The sequence below is a fragment of the Peromyscus leucopus genome, chromosome 3, assembly GCF_004664715.2.
Source record: "Peromyscus leucopus breed LL Stock chromosome 3, UCI_PerLeu_2.1, whole genome shotgun sequence".
NCBI lineage: Eukaryota > Metazoa > Chordata > Mammalia > Rodentia > Cricetidae > Peromyscus > Peromyscus leucopus.
Window position 1 is genome coordinate 127,164,319 of NC_051065.1, and position 14,906 is coordinate 127,179,224.

At 48.4% G+C, this 14,906-nt stretch overlaps 1 protein-coding gene across 1 annotated transcript in view; it reads left to right on the plus strand.

The window, feature by feature from the left end:
- Positions 1–1,093: 1,093 nt before the first annotated feature.
- Positions 1,094–14,906, plus strand: part of Itpr2 (inositol 1,4,5-trisphosphate receptor type 2) — a 423,811-nt gene continuing 409,998 nt past the window's right edge. Inside the window, exon 1 of the mRNA XM_028891637.2 lies at positions 1,094–1,530. Coding sequence (XP_028747470.1) covers positions 1,439–1,530 — 92 coding nt within the window. The 5' untranslated portion in view covers positions 1,094–1,438. The remainder of the gene's footprint in view (positions 1,531–14,906) is intronic.

A 14,906-nucleotide genomic window follows, 5' to 3' on the forward strand; every position in this document is an offset into this window, starting at 1 on the left:
TCTCTTGCTCTATGCGGATTGCTTGGTCAGCATTTTTAATTTTTTATTGAGGGACTAGTGTCACAATCACCACGGTGTTAGCCTCTTCCGTGTCTTCCACAGGGTAGAACCAAACACTTCTAAAACGGTGCTGGAAGAGGTAGATTGACAGCAGCAGAGAGGTCACCCCGGACTCCATCTCAGGGGCCACAAGTTCCATCACTTACCCGTTATCAAGTTACCCTCACTTGGAGTTACAAAGCTCAGCCCTGCTGAACCCTCACTGGCAACGGAGACACACTGACGATCACCAGGGTGGTCGCCGCGGCAGCGGCTGCTGCTGCATCCTTCTACCCAGCCATAAACTTGAGAAAAACCGGACCCAAGAACACACTCCACAGGAGCGCTCTCTCCCTCCCTCCCTCTTTAGCACCTCCTTTCCATCTGTGTCTTCCTCAACCCTTTCCTCCTCTCGATCAACAACTTCCCTACCCAAACATACATCCACCCCGACTCCAGCTTTTCTCCGTCAGGGGTCCTCAGGTTCCTGCACGGCGCCAACCCCACAGTGGCCTCTATCCCCCAGCGATAGCAGGTTTGTGCACTCAGCAGGACTGCCACCGCGCGCTCCAGGTCCAGCCCCATGGAGAGCGGCTGCTCCGCGCCCTCTGCGCAGTCGGTGTCCCTAAAGGCGGGTTCCACCCGAGCCCTCGGGTCGGCAGTTCTCCTCCAACCCCCTCCAAGTCCCCTTCCTTTCGCAAACAGGGATTGTCGCTGCGTGCTCCGGGTCCTCCCCTCTACTCTGGCTGCACCTCACGCACCCCTTCCCAGCCCGGCTGGGTCCCTCCCGAGCTCACCGATTAGTCTTCCCTCCCTTCCCCCAGTCCCTCCAGACTGTTGCGCGCACCCCGGGGCCGCCCTTCCAAGATCGGCCCGTGCCCAGAGCCCCGGTCCCCCGCCGGGTCCCCGCTGCCTTTGCAGCGCCGCCCAGCGTGGTTCCTGAACCTCGGTCCGGGCGGCTTCAGGGTGGCCCGTCCCTCGGGAGCTGGCCCCGCCCCGGCCCCGCTCCGCCCCCGGCCGCCTAGGCTTGATTGGCCGCGCGCCCCCCTCCGGGGCTCCTCCCCGCCCCCTCGGTCCGTGGGCACCGCCACCTGGTCCAGAGAGTCCCCCGAGGGGACCTAGAGGCTCCACTCGGGCCGGGCGCGCACTGTGGGGACGAGGAGGGAGCGCGGGCCAGGGAGGAGGAGCGAAGGTGTAGGACAGAACTTCGCCAGGAACAGGAAACCTACGGCAGGGCAGGGGCGGCGACGGCGGCGCGGGGCCATCGCGGTGTCCCCAGCAGTGGCCTCGCTGCCGCGCGCCGAGGCTGAGCTGTTCGGACTCCTCGGACCCCACGGGCCTGAGCTCACCCTTGCGCACAGCGGAGACAGCGGGGACGGCCACAGGAGCGTGAAGCAGCATGTCTGACAAAATGTCCAGCTTCCTCTACATTGGGGACATCGTGTCCCTGTACGCGGAGGGCTCGGTCAACGGCTTCATCAGCACCCTGGGGTAAGCAGGACGCGCACTGGGCAGTGCCAGCCGGTCCAGGTCCCTGTCCCTTCTGCGCAGGGTGTCCGGGGTCTGCGCCTGGGACAGCCCCGGGTCCCTTAGGTCCCCGCGCGCAGGAAGCCGCGAGCGCTTCTCAGCAACTTCATAATCTCCAGCCCGAGACACATCCGAGAAGAGGAAGTGGTTCTCACGTCCCAGACAGGCCCCGCGAGGCTGCCTTCCCTGGCGTCTCCTGCCTTGTTTTGATTAAAATGTGTTTTCTCCTGTCTTCCCCATGGCCCTCTTCAGCGCCCAGCTGGAAAGAGTGGTGGGTTGAAGTCCCTGGCTTTGGCCACGAAAGTAGGCGATGTTGCATAGTGCAAATGTGGCTTTGTCCTGCTCGAGGAGATCACCAGCCCCTCTTCGCTGAAGTAATTTCCTTTTGGCCTTGCCAAGGGAAGACTCACCCCTTTGACTTTGCCAAAACTGGCCTTATGGGCAGCCGGGGTTCTAGAACTCAGATCTTCTTTTTCCCTTTCCATCTCCTCGGTTCAGTGAAGTGAGCTGCAAGGCTCTCGAGATTCGAGCTGGTGTATATGAACTGGGGAAATACATATGTATATCATACAGAAAACCAGCGAGCTAGTTAAGTAGGACCTTTTCTGATTTCTAGAAATCTCCTACATGGTGTGCATGCAGATGCACAGTAATTGCGCCTTGCGATATATTTTAGTGCACACGTGGTTTTTGGTTACTTCACGGGTCTTGGCTCTTTAGACTCTAATCTGGGAGACTTGAGGCTGATGCCCATTTGCTGTTAAGTTTTGGAGTCCTGTTCCCTGGGCTGTGACAGGGTTGCCTGTCTATGCCTTCCTTGGAAGCCGCCAATGGCTCCACAGTTCCTGTTCTTTGTGCATATCCCCACAGATTTCGGAAAGGAAGGTAGGTTTAATTGCATATCTTGTTACTCCGGAGATTGAAGTGTGGAAGAACTTAGTGCAAGTGTTTGCTCTGGGTCAAGCTGTTCCTGAGAGAATTCATACTCCAAGCCCAGTTTGGGTCCAGGACAGTGCTTTGCTGAGGAATTCTATCAGACTTGCACTTGAGCCTTGACAGACATGGAAGGTGTCTGCCATTTAGTAGCTAAAAGGAGAGGCTCTAGACACAGAAGGGTTGGACTGGAATGCCCACCCTTTGCCTTGCAAACCTTATGTCCCTGGGCAGGTTATGAAATCTATCAGGGCGTCCATCTCCTCAGTCTAAAAATGGGACTCACAGTGGTTTCTACACAGGGGTGTGGGGAGCAAAGAGGTAAAGTGCTTAGCATGGCAAGGCTGTAATGACTACATTCACAAGTTAATTAGCTGAGGCGGTAATTATCACCACCTAGACTAGGCAAGAGTTCAAGGTCTAGGACGACTCTGATTCTGTAGGGTCACTTAGCAAGGTCATATGTGGGTAATGTAGGAAGCAAATGCCAGAAGGGCTGAGGTGGTCAGCTCCCATGGTCTGGAGTTGTCTCTAGGCATGGCTGAGACCAGAAGTGACCAACTCAAGAAACAGGGCATTTATGTCCAAAGCCAGAACTCTGCTCCTGCTTTTACATGATAACTCTGGACAGAAAAATCAGCACGAATGCTGTTCCCTCAATGGCATCAAAGGTCCTTACTCACTGTACTCAGTGTTTCTTGCTGGTGATTTGAAAGTGGAGTTTCTTTAGAACGTGTTCTCAGGCTGCATCATTCTCTGTTCATGAAATAATAGTGTCGAGATCACTGGCAAGGCAGAGTCCAAGTTGAAGAGAATCTTGACCATGCTGCCCTGGGTGGAGCTTGGTGCTTTGATTGGATGTCTGTCTTTTGAAGTGGACTTCTCAGAGGCTCAGGTAACTCATAGAACTTTAGAGGTCAGCTGTTAGTGTGATTGTCCGTCCCCGCCCCCCACTCCTGCACTCCAGTATCTACAGGTTTTCAAAGAGTGGTTACAGAAGTTATTGCTGATGTCCCCTGATACAATTTTCTGGCCCTCGGTGAATAATGTTCAAAGAGCACTCCAGGGCAGCCCAGTAACATGGACTTCAGTGGGTTCTACATGAGTTCAAATCTTATGAAGTAAGGCAGAGTATACAGGTCCTGTGACATTTTACTCAACAAATACATCTTTAGAATTGTGGCAGTACTTTCTGTTTGGAAGAGCAGGCTATTTTTTTCACATCTAGGAAATACCTAATAGTGTTCAACCTGAAATTTTAATTATCTTATCAATACAAGCAACGTTGTGAGATATGCAAGTAATGTAGAAACTTCAAAGATGCTTCCAGAAAATGCCTGGCACATTCACCGAGGTTTAGATTCTAAGGAAATTATCTCATTGATTTTTATTAATATGTAGTTTCAAAACTAGGAATTCTGTCTTATAAGATAATTTTTTCAAAATTCAGGAGTGAAAAGTTTCAACTATTGAGAAATAATTACATTTAATTTTGTAATGGCTTAATTAAGGTTCTAGAATGTATGGTCAGTTTCCCATTATTATATCAAAATACCTGAGGTTATCAGTTTACAAGGAGGAATCATTTTTGTCCTCACAGTTGTGGAGGCTTCATTCCTACAGTCTATGGATTCTGTTGTTTTGGGACCACAGTGGCACAGTATAGGTGGTAGGTGCCTGTAAAGAGGCGGGCAGGGCTAGGGCGTGCTCCGTGTGTGTGTGTGTGTGTGTGTGTGTGTGTGTGTGTGTGTGTGTGTGTGTGTTGGAGGTGAGAGGCTCAGCTGTATAGTTTTTGTCAGCTTAGAGCAAACTGCAGTCACCTAGGAAGAGGCAGCATCAGTTGAGGAACTGCCTCTATCAGACTGGTCTGTGGACATGTCTGTCAGGCATTTTCTTGATTGATGATTTCTGTGGGAAAGCCCAGCCCACTGTGGGCGGAGTCAACTCTGGGCAGGTGGTCCTGGGGTGCAAAAGACAGCAGGTCAGGTAAGCCAGGGAGAGCCAGGCAGGAAAGAGCGTTTCTCCCTGACTTTTGCTTCAGTCCCTGTCTCCAGGCTTCTGCCTTGAGCTCCTGACCTGACTTCCCTCCATGATAGATTGTAACCTGTAAACCACATAAGCCCAAGTAGCTTTTTGGTTAGTGTTTTATCCCAGCATTAGAAAAGCAAGCTAAGACAGAGGCCTTCCATCTTGGCCCCTGCTCAGTAGTGACAGGAGCTAAGGACCTGTAACACATGGGTCTTTGGGGACAAACTGGGACAATTATTATTTTGTAGGTTCTTTTTATTGTTTGTTTGTGGCTGTGCATGGTTAAATTTTTCAAAGTTTTTTAAAATTAGCTTATAAAGAATTATGCTTCATTATGGTATTTTCCAAATATTTTTGTCTGTTTCTCTTCCCCATTCTTCCCCCTTCCCCTCCCTCCCCTGGGCCCTCCCACCCCTTCCCATCTCACATGTGATCGCTTCATTCATGGTTTCAACATGTAGGACTTGATTTAGCTTGGGGAACAAGCAGAGTGTATGCCCAAGCCAAATAAAATAATTTAAAAAGTCTTTTATCTTATTATTCTGTGTGCACGGGTGTTCTGCCTGCACGTATGTCTGTGTGCCACATGTGTGCAGTGCCTGCGGAGGTCATAAGAGGCTGTTGGATCCCCTGGAACTGGAGTTACAGATGGCTGTGAGCTGCCACGTGGGTGCTGGTAATCCCAGTCCTCTGCTAGAGCTGGCCTCCTCTCTGGAGCCTCACAAGTGAAATCTAACGTAGGTAGTGGTTGGCGTGTTCCCTCCTTGTCACAGTGTAATTGTTGGAGATTTCAGGGCTGTAAAGCCGGAGCAGAGCAGCACTGGTTCCCTGTCTACCTGTTGCCATCTTCACTCACAGGCCTTTGTATCAAATGCGGAGTCGAAACTCCTCTGTGAGTTTCCTTGCTCCTCTGCTCCTGTGTCTGTTGTCTTGGGTCTGCTGCTAACTGGCACATGACCTTGTTGGTATCATGTATCTCTTTGCATGTCAGCCTCATATTCCTGTCTTGGAGAGGAAGGATTGTAGATCCTGTCCTCCCTCTCCTTGGAGATATGATAAAATTGAACATAAGAGACAAATGAAAAGTTTGTGAAACAAAAATGTATGGGGAAAAGCTGTATTTCTGTATACACAATCACAAATTTTCTTCAATGGCTAAGGAACTGCTGGAGCGAAGTGGGCCAGAGTCTAGTTCAATAACCACGGTGTTGCACGTGTTTAACCAGCCTCATTTGTTCCACTGTAATATTACAGATTTCAGGGGGTAGCTAGAAATGGGGCGTTAAAGTGTCTGGTTTCCACTTTAGCTTTTCATCCCTCTGACGCTTTCGGAAGCATGGTGGCATTGCCGATTGGAATCAGGTGGGCGGGTGATTAGAGCTGGCTTTACACAGCAAACATGTTTATTTGCAATTACATTTTGCCTACTCTTAATATTTTATGGTGAAAGTCAGTTTTAAAGGCTGTTGTTTGGCAGTGTCTGCAGTGGGGGCTCACTGCTTTTTTTTTATTTTAACACATTGCTTATGGCAGCACTATGACAAAATGAGTCTCATCAGCTTTTCGGTGTGATTAAAAATACAGTTTTGTCTGTGAGTACCTCATGTCGTGTGTACACTCATGCCACAGCACACACGTGTGGGGCTGGAGGACAGCTTCTGGGATTCAGTTCACTCTTTCCCTGTAGTGTGACAGGTCCCGGGAGGGAACTCAGCTCGTCATACTGTGAGCGCTGGTAGTCATGAGCCATTGTACTGGCCCTTCAGTGTGGTTTAAAGTCCCTTGAACATGGTGGTTGCAAATATCTATGTTTCTTCCAGTTTTCCTTTGAGTGGAATTTATACTTTGGAGACAGGGTTTCTCTGTGTAGCCCTGGCTGTACTGGATCTTGCTTTGTAGATCAGGCTGGCCTCAAACTCACAGAGATCCGCCTGCTTCTGCCTCTTGAGTGCCGGGATTAAAGGCTTGTGCCACCACACCCAGCTGATGTTTCTTAATATAAGTTTTTATCTAACAATCTGTTTAGGATACCTTTGTATTAACTTATGGAAAAGCTACCTTACATCCTAGATGGTGTACATATTTCGAATGAGCTGATTTTTTTTTAGTGGTGTATTTTAGAGTTACCATCTTCTAATTGTTTGTTCCTCCTCCTCCTCCTCCTCCTCCTCCTCCTCCTCCTCCTCCTCCTCCTCCTCCTCCTCTTCTTCCTCCTCCTTCTCCTTCTCCTGGCAAGGAGGGATTGAGAATACACTGTGTAGTTTCCAATGCAGTTAACTGGTCCTCTGTTTTCCCATTTTTTTCTATTATAAGCCCTGCTTTCCCCATGTTGATGCCACAGTTCCTAGTAGATATCCATGTTTCTGACTCCATTCATAGTCAGGTGCTCTGAAGGTGGGGGCTGAGCACAGTGGGGTGGTGGGGTGGTGGGGTGGTGGGGTGGTGGGGTGGTGGGATGGTGGGGTGGTGGGGTGGTGGGGGCATGGTGGGGTGGTGGGGTGGTGGGGTGGTGGGGGCATGGTGGGGTGGTGGGGTGGTGGGGGCATGGTGGGGTGGTGGGGTGGTGGGGGCATGGTGGGGTGGTGGGGTGGTGGGATGGTGGGGCATGGTGGGGTGGTGGGGTGGTGGGGCATGGTGGGGTGGTGGGTGGTGGGGGCATGGTGGGGTGGTGGGGGTGGGGTGGTGGGGCATGGTGGGTGGTGGTGGTGGGGTGGTGGGGGCATGGTGGGGTGGTGGGGTGGGTGGGTGGTGGGGCATGGTGGGTGGTGGGGTGGTGGGGTGGTGGGGGCATGGTGGGGTGGTGGGGTGGTGGGGTGGTGGGGTGGTGGGGTGGTGGGGCATGGTGGGGTGGTGGGGTGGTGGGGTGGTGGGGGCATGGTGGGGTGGTGGGGTGGTGGGGTGGTGGGGCATGGTGGGGTGGTGGGGTGGTGGGGTGGTGGGGGCATGGTGGGGTGGTGGGGTGGTGGGTGGTGGGGTGGTGGGGTGGTGGGGTGGTGGGGGTGGTGGGGTGGTGGGGTGGTGGGGGCATGGTGGGGTGGTGGGGTGGTGGGGGCATGGTGGGGTGGTGGGATGGTGGGGTGGTGGGGTGGTGGGTGGTGGGATGGTGGGGTGGTGGGGTGGTGGGGGTGGTGGGGTGGTGGGGTGGTGGGGTGGTGGGGTGGTGGGGTGGTGGGATGGTGGGGTGGTGGGGTGGTGGGATGGTGGGGTGGTGGGGTGGTGGGGTGGTGGGATGGTGGGGTGGTGGGGTGGTGGGGTGGTGGGGTGGTGGGGTGGTGGGATGGTGGGGTGGTGGGGTGGTGGGATGGTGGGGTGGTGGGGTGGTGGGGTGGTGGTGGTGGGGTAGTGGGTGGTGGGGTGGTGGGATGGTGGGGTGGTGGGGTGGTGGGGTGGTGGGGTGGTGGTGGTGGGGTAGTGGGTGGTGGGGTGGTGGGATGGTGGGGTGGTGGGGTGGTGGGGTGGTGGGGGCATAGTGGGGTGGTGGGGTGGTGGGGTGGTGGGGTGGTGGGGGCATAGTGGGGTGGTGGGGTGGTGGGGTGGTGGGGTGGTGGGTGGTGGGGTGGTAGAACCAGCTTCAGGTTGTCCTTCCTTCTCTGCCCATTCACATGGTTTCTGATTAGGAAGTGAAAAGGTGTGTGTGTGTGTGTGTGTGTGTGTGTGTGTGTGTGTGTGTGTGACTGCATTCATACACATGTGCATTCGTATGTGTGCGTTTCAGCCATTGTTATCCTACCGAGAACCTAGACTACCAGATCAGTTATGGACATAGTTGGTAGCCACACATTAAGTTCTTAGAAAGCGGCTGGGTGACCAGTGGTTGGCACCCTGACCTCAGCCAATCCTAGTAGTCTTTTAGAGTGACAAAAGCCTGGGGTCCTTATTTTCACCTCTTCCTTTGTTTCGTGCCCAGCGATGGACATGAGGTGGGCCACAGTGGCTCCAAGTCTGACGCGACTCCTCAAGAGTGGCTTGAAAATGGAGATTATGTTGTTCCATCCGTGGCCCCTGGCAATTCTATTCCTTGGTTTAATTTTTCTTTGTTGTTGTTTTGTTTTTAATGCTGGAGAGATGGGGTCTCAGGCTGGCCTCTGATTCAAGAGTGATTCACCCAGCTCTGCCTCCCAAGTGCCGGGATGGAAGCAAGAGCCATCATGTCCTACATGGTTTTTCTTTGTCTGTGAAGCATTCTTTTTTGCTGTTCAAAGATGTGTAGGTTTGATTTGTTTCTTTTAAAAATTTTAACTGTTATTCTCATTATAATTTTAAAAACTGTTTGTCTTAACAGGACTGTGAGCCTGCTAGGCTTTGTTCTTTGCTACAAATATGCAGATAACCTGGCTTTTCTCAATGCGCTTTTAAAGATGAAAACAATTTTTATATGTATTATTTTTTATGTATGTGTGAATATATGTGTCGGTGCACCGTGTGCATGTCCGATGCCAGTAGAGACCAGAAGAGGGCATCAGATCTCCAGGAACTGGAGTTTCAGGTGGTTGTGAACCACCATGTGGGTGTTGGGAACTGAACCTGGATCCTCTGAAAGAGCATCCAGTGCTCTAACCACTGAGCAACCTCTCTAGCCCTGGATGCTGTCTTAAACCCAGAGGTCTCTTCATGGCTCATGTGCAGCTTCCAGACTCTTGCTTGCATCAGGAGCTCAGTGGGTCAACATGCCCAACCTCTGCCAGGAGAGAGAAGAAAGACATCAGAGGTTTCTTCTTATTAGAGCCTGAGTAACTCCGAGCCCTCCCTCCCTCCAGTTGCTCCCTGTGGACTGTTCCTGCATAACTGGTGAGCAAATAGCAGAGAGAACATAGACAGGAGATGACGGACCTAAGCTCACACACTACATCACAGACACAGGGCATGTCATCATGGATGGATGTAAAGAAATAACCACAAATTTATATGACAGGTTCACAGGGCAAACAGTAACTGGCAATCTCATTTAGTTAATTAATAATTAATACATTTTTTTGAGAGAGAGTTTGTATATTCTCTAAGGATTCTTTAGTTTCTTAGTACTCTTAATGAACAGTACTTACTTTGAAAATATAAATAAAGCATTTTCTCAGTTACAGTCAGTAGAGGAAAACCTCAAATTAGGGAACAAAACCATGGTTATTATTCAAGCTTGAATCTTGGTTACTATTAATGTTTTAAGATGTAGCATGGAAAATGTTTGTCTGACCAGAAATGCTGAGCAGTTATGATGTCTGATTTATTTTGTTAAAGTGACTGTGCAGTCTGCCTTGTTTTCAAAGCCTGTTTCTGCAGGAAAGACATACATACACATCTGGGCATGCCTCACTGGTCGGGTTAGTAATCGTCATGCTAAGCACAAGACTGCTGACCAGACCAGCGTCTACAGCTTTAGTTTGTGGGAGGGTCTTGCTGGTATGTGACTGGAATAAACCAGGAGTGTTTTAGCTGACTGTTTTTAAAATGGAGGAGTGAGTGTTCTCCAAATTATAATCAATAATTGGTTAAGAATAGCTGTTACATAGAGCATTACCTATCTACAGATCTTCAATCTTAAATTGAGGATGAGTTAAAATAATAGGCTGTTCAGAATGAGAAAAATCTTTAATAATAAAATTAGAAATGTGCTGTCACGAACCAAATTCATGTGGCTGCTCTCATAAAGTGATTAATGCTGAAGTGTCCTGTGGATTCATTGATTGGCTTCATTCATTCACTCTTCATTCATTCATTGTCACTAAGCCTTCATGACAGGCTAGGCCTTCATTCTGAAGAGGTAGTGTAAATCCTTATCTTAAAAGCTGGCTTCCCTTTGAGAACTTGTAGTTTGACATTTGAGGGGGAATCTGTGAGGACATAAACAACAGGTTCTTTTGTGTCTTTTGAAGCCCAGTACCAGACAATTTCTGAGACAGAATCAGAACTCTATGAAGCCTAGTAGGTATTTAATGAATAGCTGTGGATGGATTTAGTGATTAGCAGTGGAGATGAGATATGAAGAGCCCTGTCAGGTAGTTCCTTCCAAATGCCATGAGAAGGCTAGGAACTATGTCACAGGGAATTGGGAGAACCACATTTCTTCCTGTCGGGCTGGTCCGACCTGGTTGAGGGGTCTCCAAGGAGGAGGTACAATATGAGCTCAACTTTGCAGGCTTATCAGGATGGATGGGCATTTGTGTCCTTGTGACATCCACAGTCAATGGCACATTCTTGACATTGTCTTGTTTCATTTTCCAAAAATCAGTCAACATTTGCTATTGATTTTAATAGCTCAAAACTTCCAAAGAAGATACTTTATGTTGTTGAGACAAGCAGAGGTAGGAAAATAATCTGAAAACTGAAAACGTTTTTCTTTCTTTCTTTCCTTTTTTTTTTTTTTTTAAGACAGGATTTCTCCATGTAGTTTTGGTGCCTGTCCTGGATCTCGCTCTGTAGATCAGGCTGGTCTCAAACTCACAGAGGTCCACCTGGCTCTGCCTCCCAAGTGCTGTGATTAAAGACATGTGCCACCACCGTCCTGCTGAAAACGTTTTTCATCTTTCACCCGATAGAGAGGTTTGAGCTTGGTTCAGACCCTCCACGACTGTCATGACACTTTCCGGACCCTGAAGTATGCACTGGGTTTATAGACATCTATGGCGATGACACCAGGACCTGGGAGTCTGGTCAGAAAGGAAGTCACAATGATCTGGGGTGCTTTTAGACAGAGTACCCACCCTGTGGATTTTAGACTTCTACTCAGTTCCCTCAGGTCTCCAACTCCAGGGTTGCACGCTGTTGTTTTCCCTATAAATTGCCTCCTATTAATTGTTTCCAGCTTCTCTGGAAGCTTTGGAAAAAAGAATTTTCATCTAAAATGATTTTTTTTTTAAGGTAGGGCCTCATACTGTAGCCCAGGCTGGGCTGGAACACAATACGTAATGCAGGCTGTCCTTAAACTTGTAGTCATCCTCCTGAGTGCTGGAATTACAGGTGTGTACCACCACACCTGGTTTCACGTCCTCTGTAATTACTTTTAACTCATAGCTCCCCTGCCCCTCTTCTTCCTGCTTGATTTTGCTGTTTTAAGGAGAGAATGAAGGTCACAGATTCGCATGAATGCCTGGGAGGGCGAGGGAAGTTGGCACAGTGCAATCTAAGCTCATATCTAAATTCTTAGAATTCAGACACACGTTCCTGAGGTCCTATCTAAAGTAAGATGTTTGTCACTGTTAAGGTATCACCAGAAACAATCTGTCTGTGCTGATTATCGAGTGCAGGACTGTTATTACAGACAGTTGTTATTAAGGGAATCTGCGGTGGAGCCCCAGAGAGGTCTCTTGGAGACCTCGAGGCCGCTTGCAAAGCCGTCACCAAGAGCTCTCCCCGCACAGCATCTCCTGCTGAAAACAGGACAACTGAGCACTGTGCTTGGAGTGCATAAGTATCCTCAAGGCTCCGTATAAAGAGGCCCAAGGATCAAATCATAAACAAAATCTTCCAAAAGACTGCAACCTTAAACAAGCCCGAATGTTGTCCGTTAGCCTGGATAAACTGGCAGATTGAAGTGTCCCATTCCCAAGGTTTCAGAGAGTGAGGTGCCCTCCAGTTCCTGTTCACATTTAATTAAGTCATCCGCACACCTTGCAGTGATTTGTCTTGATAACCACGTCTAACAGCTGACAAGGACCCCTGGCATCCCGGCTCTCACTGTCTGATCTTAAAAGACCCGAAGGAGCTTGCCCATCACACTGCTCTCACTGCTGCCCACTGGATGAAGCTGGAGCACTGGGTGACTGGCTCAAGTGAGACTCTGTTGGATAAACAGAAACCATCCCTGGCCAGCTCAAGGACAGGAAACGCCTTCAAGGACATTTAAGAAACTCAAGGCAGTTGAAAGCAGGACTCTGAGCCATACAGAGGCAGACAAGCATGTTACAGGGCTCTGAACAGCGGGGCCTTCCCCCTGGATACCATTGTGACCATGCACAGGGTCCAGCAGTTCCTATATTCTCTGTATCTCATATTAATTTTTTAGATTACAGAGTGGTAGAATTCGTTCCCACTTGGATTAGGTGGGAGTCATTACTTGTGATGGCCAATCTTGGTTGTCAACTAGACATACCTTAGAAGATTAAAGAATTGCTACCATCGGATTGGCTTGTGGGCATGACAATGGAGTCTTTTTAAAAAATTGATAATGGATATGAGAATGCCCAGTTCACTGTGGGATGAGCCATCTCTAGGCAGGTGGGCTTGGCCTGTACATAATGAAGCTGAACTATGAGCCTGGTCTCTGCTTCAAGCATTTGTCCTGAGCTCCTGCCCTGACCTCCCTGGATGGTGGACTGTCACCTGTAAGCCAAGCAGACCCTTCCCTCTCTGGGCTGCTTTTGGTCATGGTGTTTATCTAGTTAGAACATGACATGCTCGGGAAGGCAAGTGGCAGTGCACAGATCTGTCTACCAGGGAAATCACCGAGCTAGGCTGGGCTTTCTGCTGCTCCTAGGGCAGTGTAGTGTGAGCCACAGTGGGAAAGGAACTTGGCTGAGTGAGATGCCACAACTACAAGCCATAGTAAATGTGTGGCCTTTTGAAGTAAATTGTGATATAGCACATATACTATATTGTTTGATCTCTTGGCTGCCTCAAGTGAGTAGTCAACTCAGGAGCAGCAAGGACATCCACAGTGTAGGCAGCCAGGACTTCTGCATGTCAGAAACACCGTACCGTTCAGGCACAGGTCTACCTCCTTTTTGTGGTTCTTGGTGACTTCTGACCTCCTTTCTGTTTCTATGAATTTGCCTATTCCGGTTACGTCCTGAGGTGGATTGTGTAGTAGCCCTTTGGTGACTGGCTTATTCATGTCATAAGTCACTAACTGAACAAATGTGTGTTACATTGGGATGTATGTATTTTAAGGTAGCCAAGTGGCTATCAATACCAGCCTGGGAAAAACATCAGTGTAATTGTTCTTATAAAATCTTTGTGATCCACAGACACTCTTAAAAGTAGGGGAGTTCTCACAGTATCTGGTGCTAGTCCATCTTGCTGTTAGAGGTTCTTTAAAAAGCCAGTCCCTGACAAAACTTACATCAGAAAAAGCTGATATTTTGCATGTTCAGTTTTGTTTCTACAAGCTTAAGGAGTGCATTTGCAAGCACCTCCAAGACTATTTCCTAACTAGGAGTAGCTCTTTGTCTTAGTGGGTAATACAGAATCCTCCCAGGAACAGATTTTTGTGCTCGAACTCGTCCAGGAAGAACTTCCTGAAACAAACCCAGAGAACAGTTCAGGTGTTAACATGCAACTCTAGAAAAAAATAGTAGGATGTGTTTCACTTTGTAATCTTTAAAAGATTCAAAAATAAATGGTGGATGAGAGGCATTTAAATATTTAAATTTAAATGGAAAGAGAACAAATAGCTAGTATTTTTATTTTTTAAAAAATTAATTTTTATTATATCCATTGATGTGTTTGGCTCATGTCTAAGAATTTGAAATTCACTAGCATCATATTGACTCATGTTCTTAAAGTCTCTTGATTCAGTACACAGATTAGTTATTATATACATGCAAAAAAGAGATGAAAGGAAGAAAATGTACAAACTATAAAACAATTTGAAAACTAAAGCAGTATTATTAATTGCCTGGTTCTAGCATATAATACTCTAATATTAACTTTTTTTTTTTTTCTTTTTTCCGAGACAGGGGTTCTCTGTGTAGTTTTCATGCCTGTCCTGGATCTCGCTCTGTAGACCAGGCTGGCCTTGAACTCATAGAGATCCGACTGGCTCTGCCTTTTGAGTGCTGGGATGTGCCACTGCCACCTGGCTCTAATACTAACTTCTTAATAATAGAAATGTAAGTTTACTTGTCAGGTGTGATGGCGCACACCTTTAATCCCAGCACTCAAGAGGCAGAGCCAGTCGGATCTCCGTGAGTTCGAAGCCAGCTGGTCTACAGAGTGAGTTCCAGGACAGCCAGGACTACTTAAAGAGACATGTCTCAAACAAATAAACAAACAAACAAAAAATGTAAGTTTGAGATGAAAGGCACTAACATTATGGGAGTTTTGTTACATTTCTGGGATGTTCAAATTTACTTAAAAATATTATACTTTGTAAGCTGGGCATGGTAGTGCATGCCTTTAATCCCAGCACTCAGGAGGCAGAGGCAAATAGATATCTGTGAGTTCGAGACTAGCCTGGCCTACAGAGCAAGATCCAGGACAGGCACCAAAACTACACAGAGAAACCCTGTCTCAAAAAACCAAAACCAAAACCAAAAAAAAAAAAAAAAAAAAAAAAAAAGTTGTACCTTGTAAAGACAGCAACTTAAAAAAAAAATCATTTTACCAGGTCCCCCACTGCAAAGCTGCAATCCAAAGTAAGTTAATGATTTAAAGACTGGTCTCTTGTG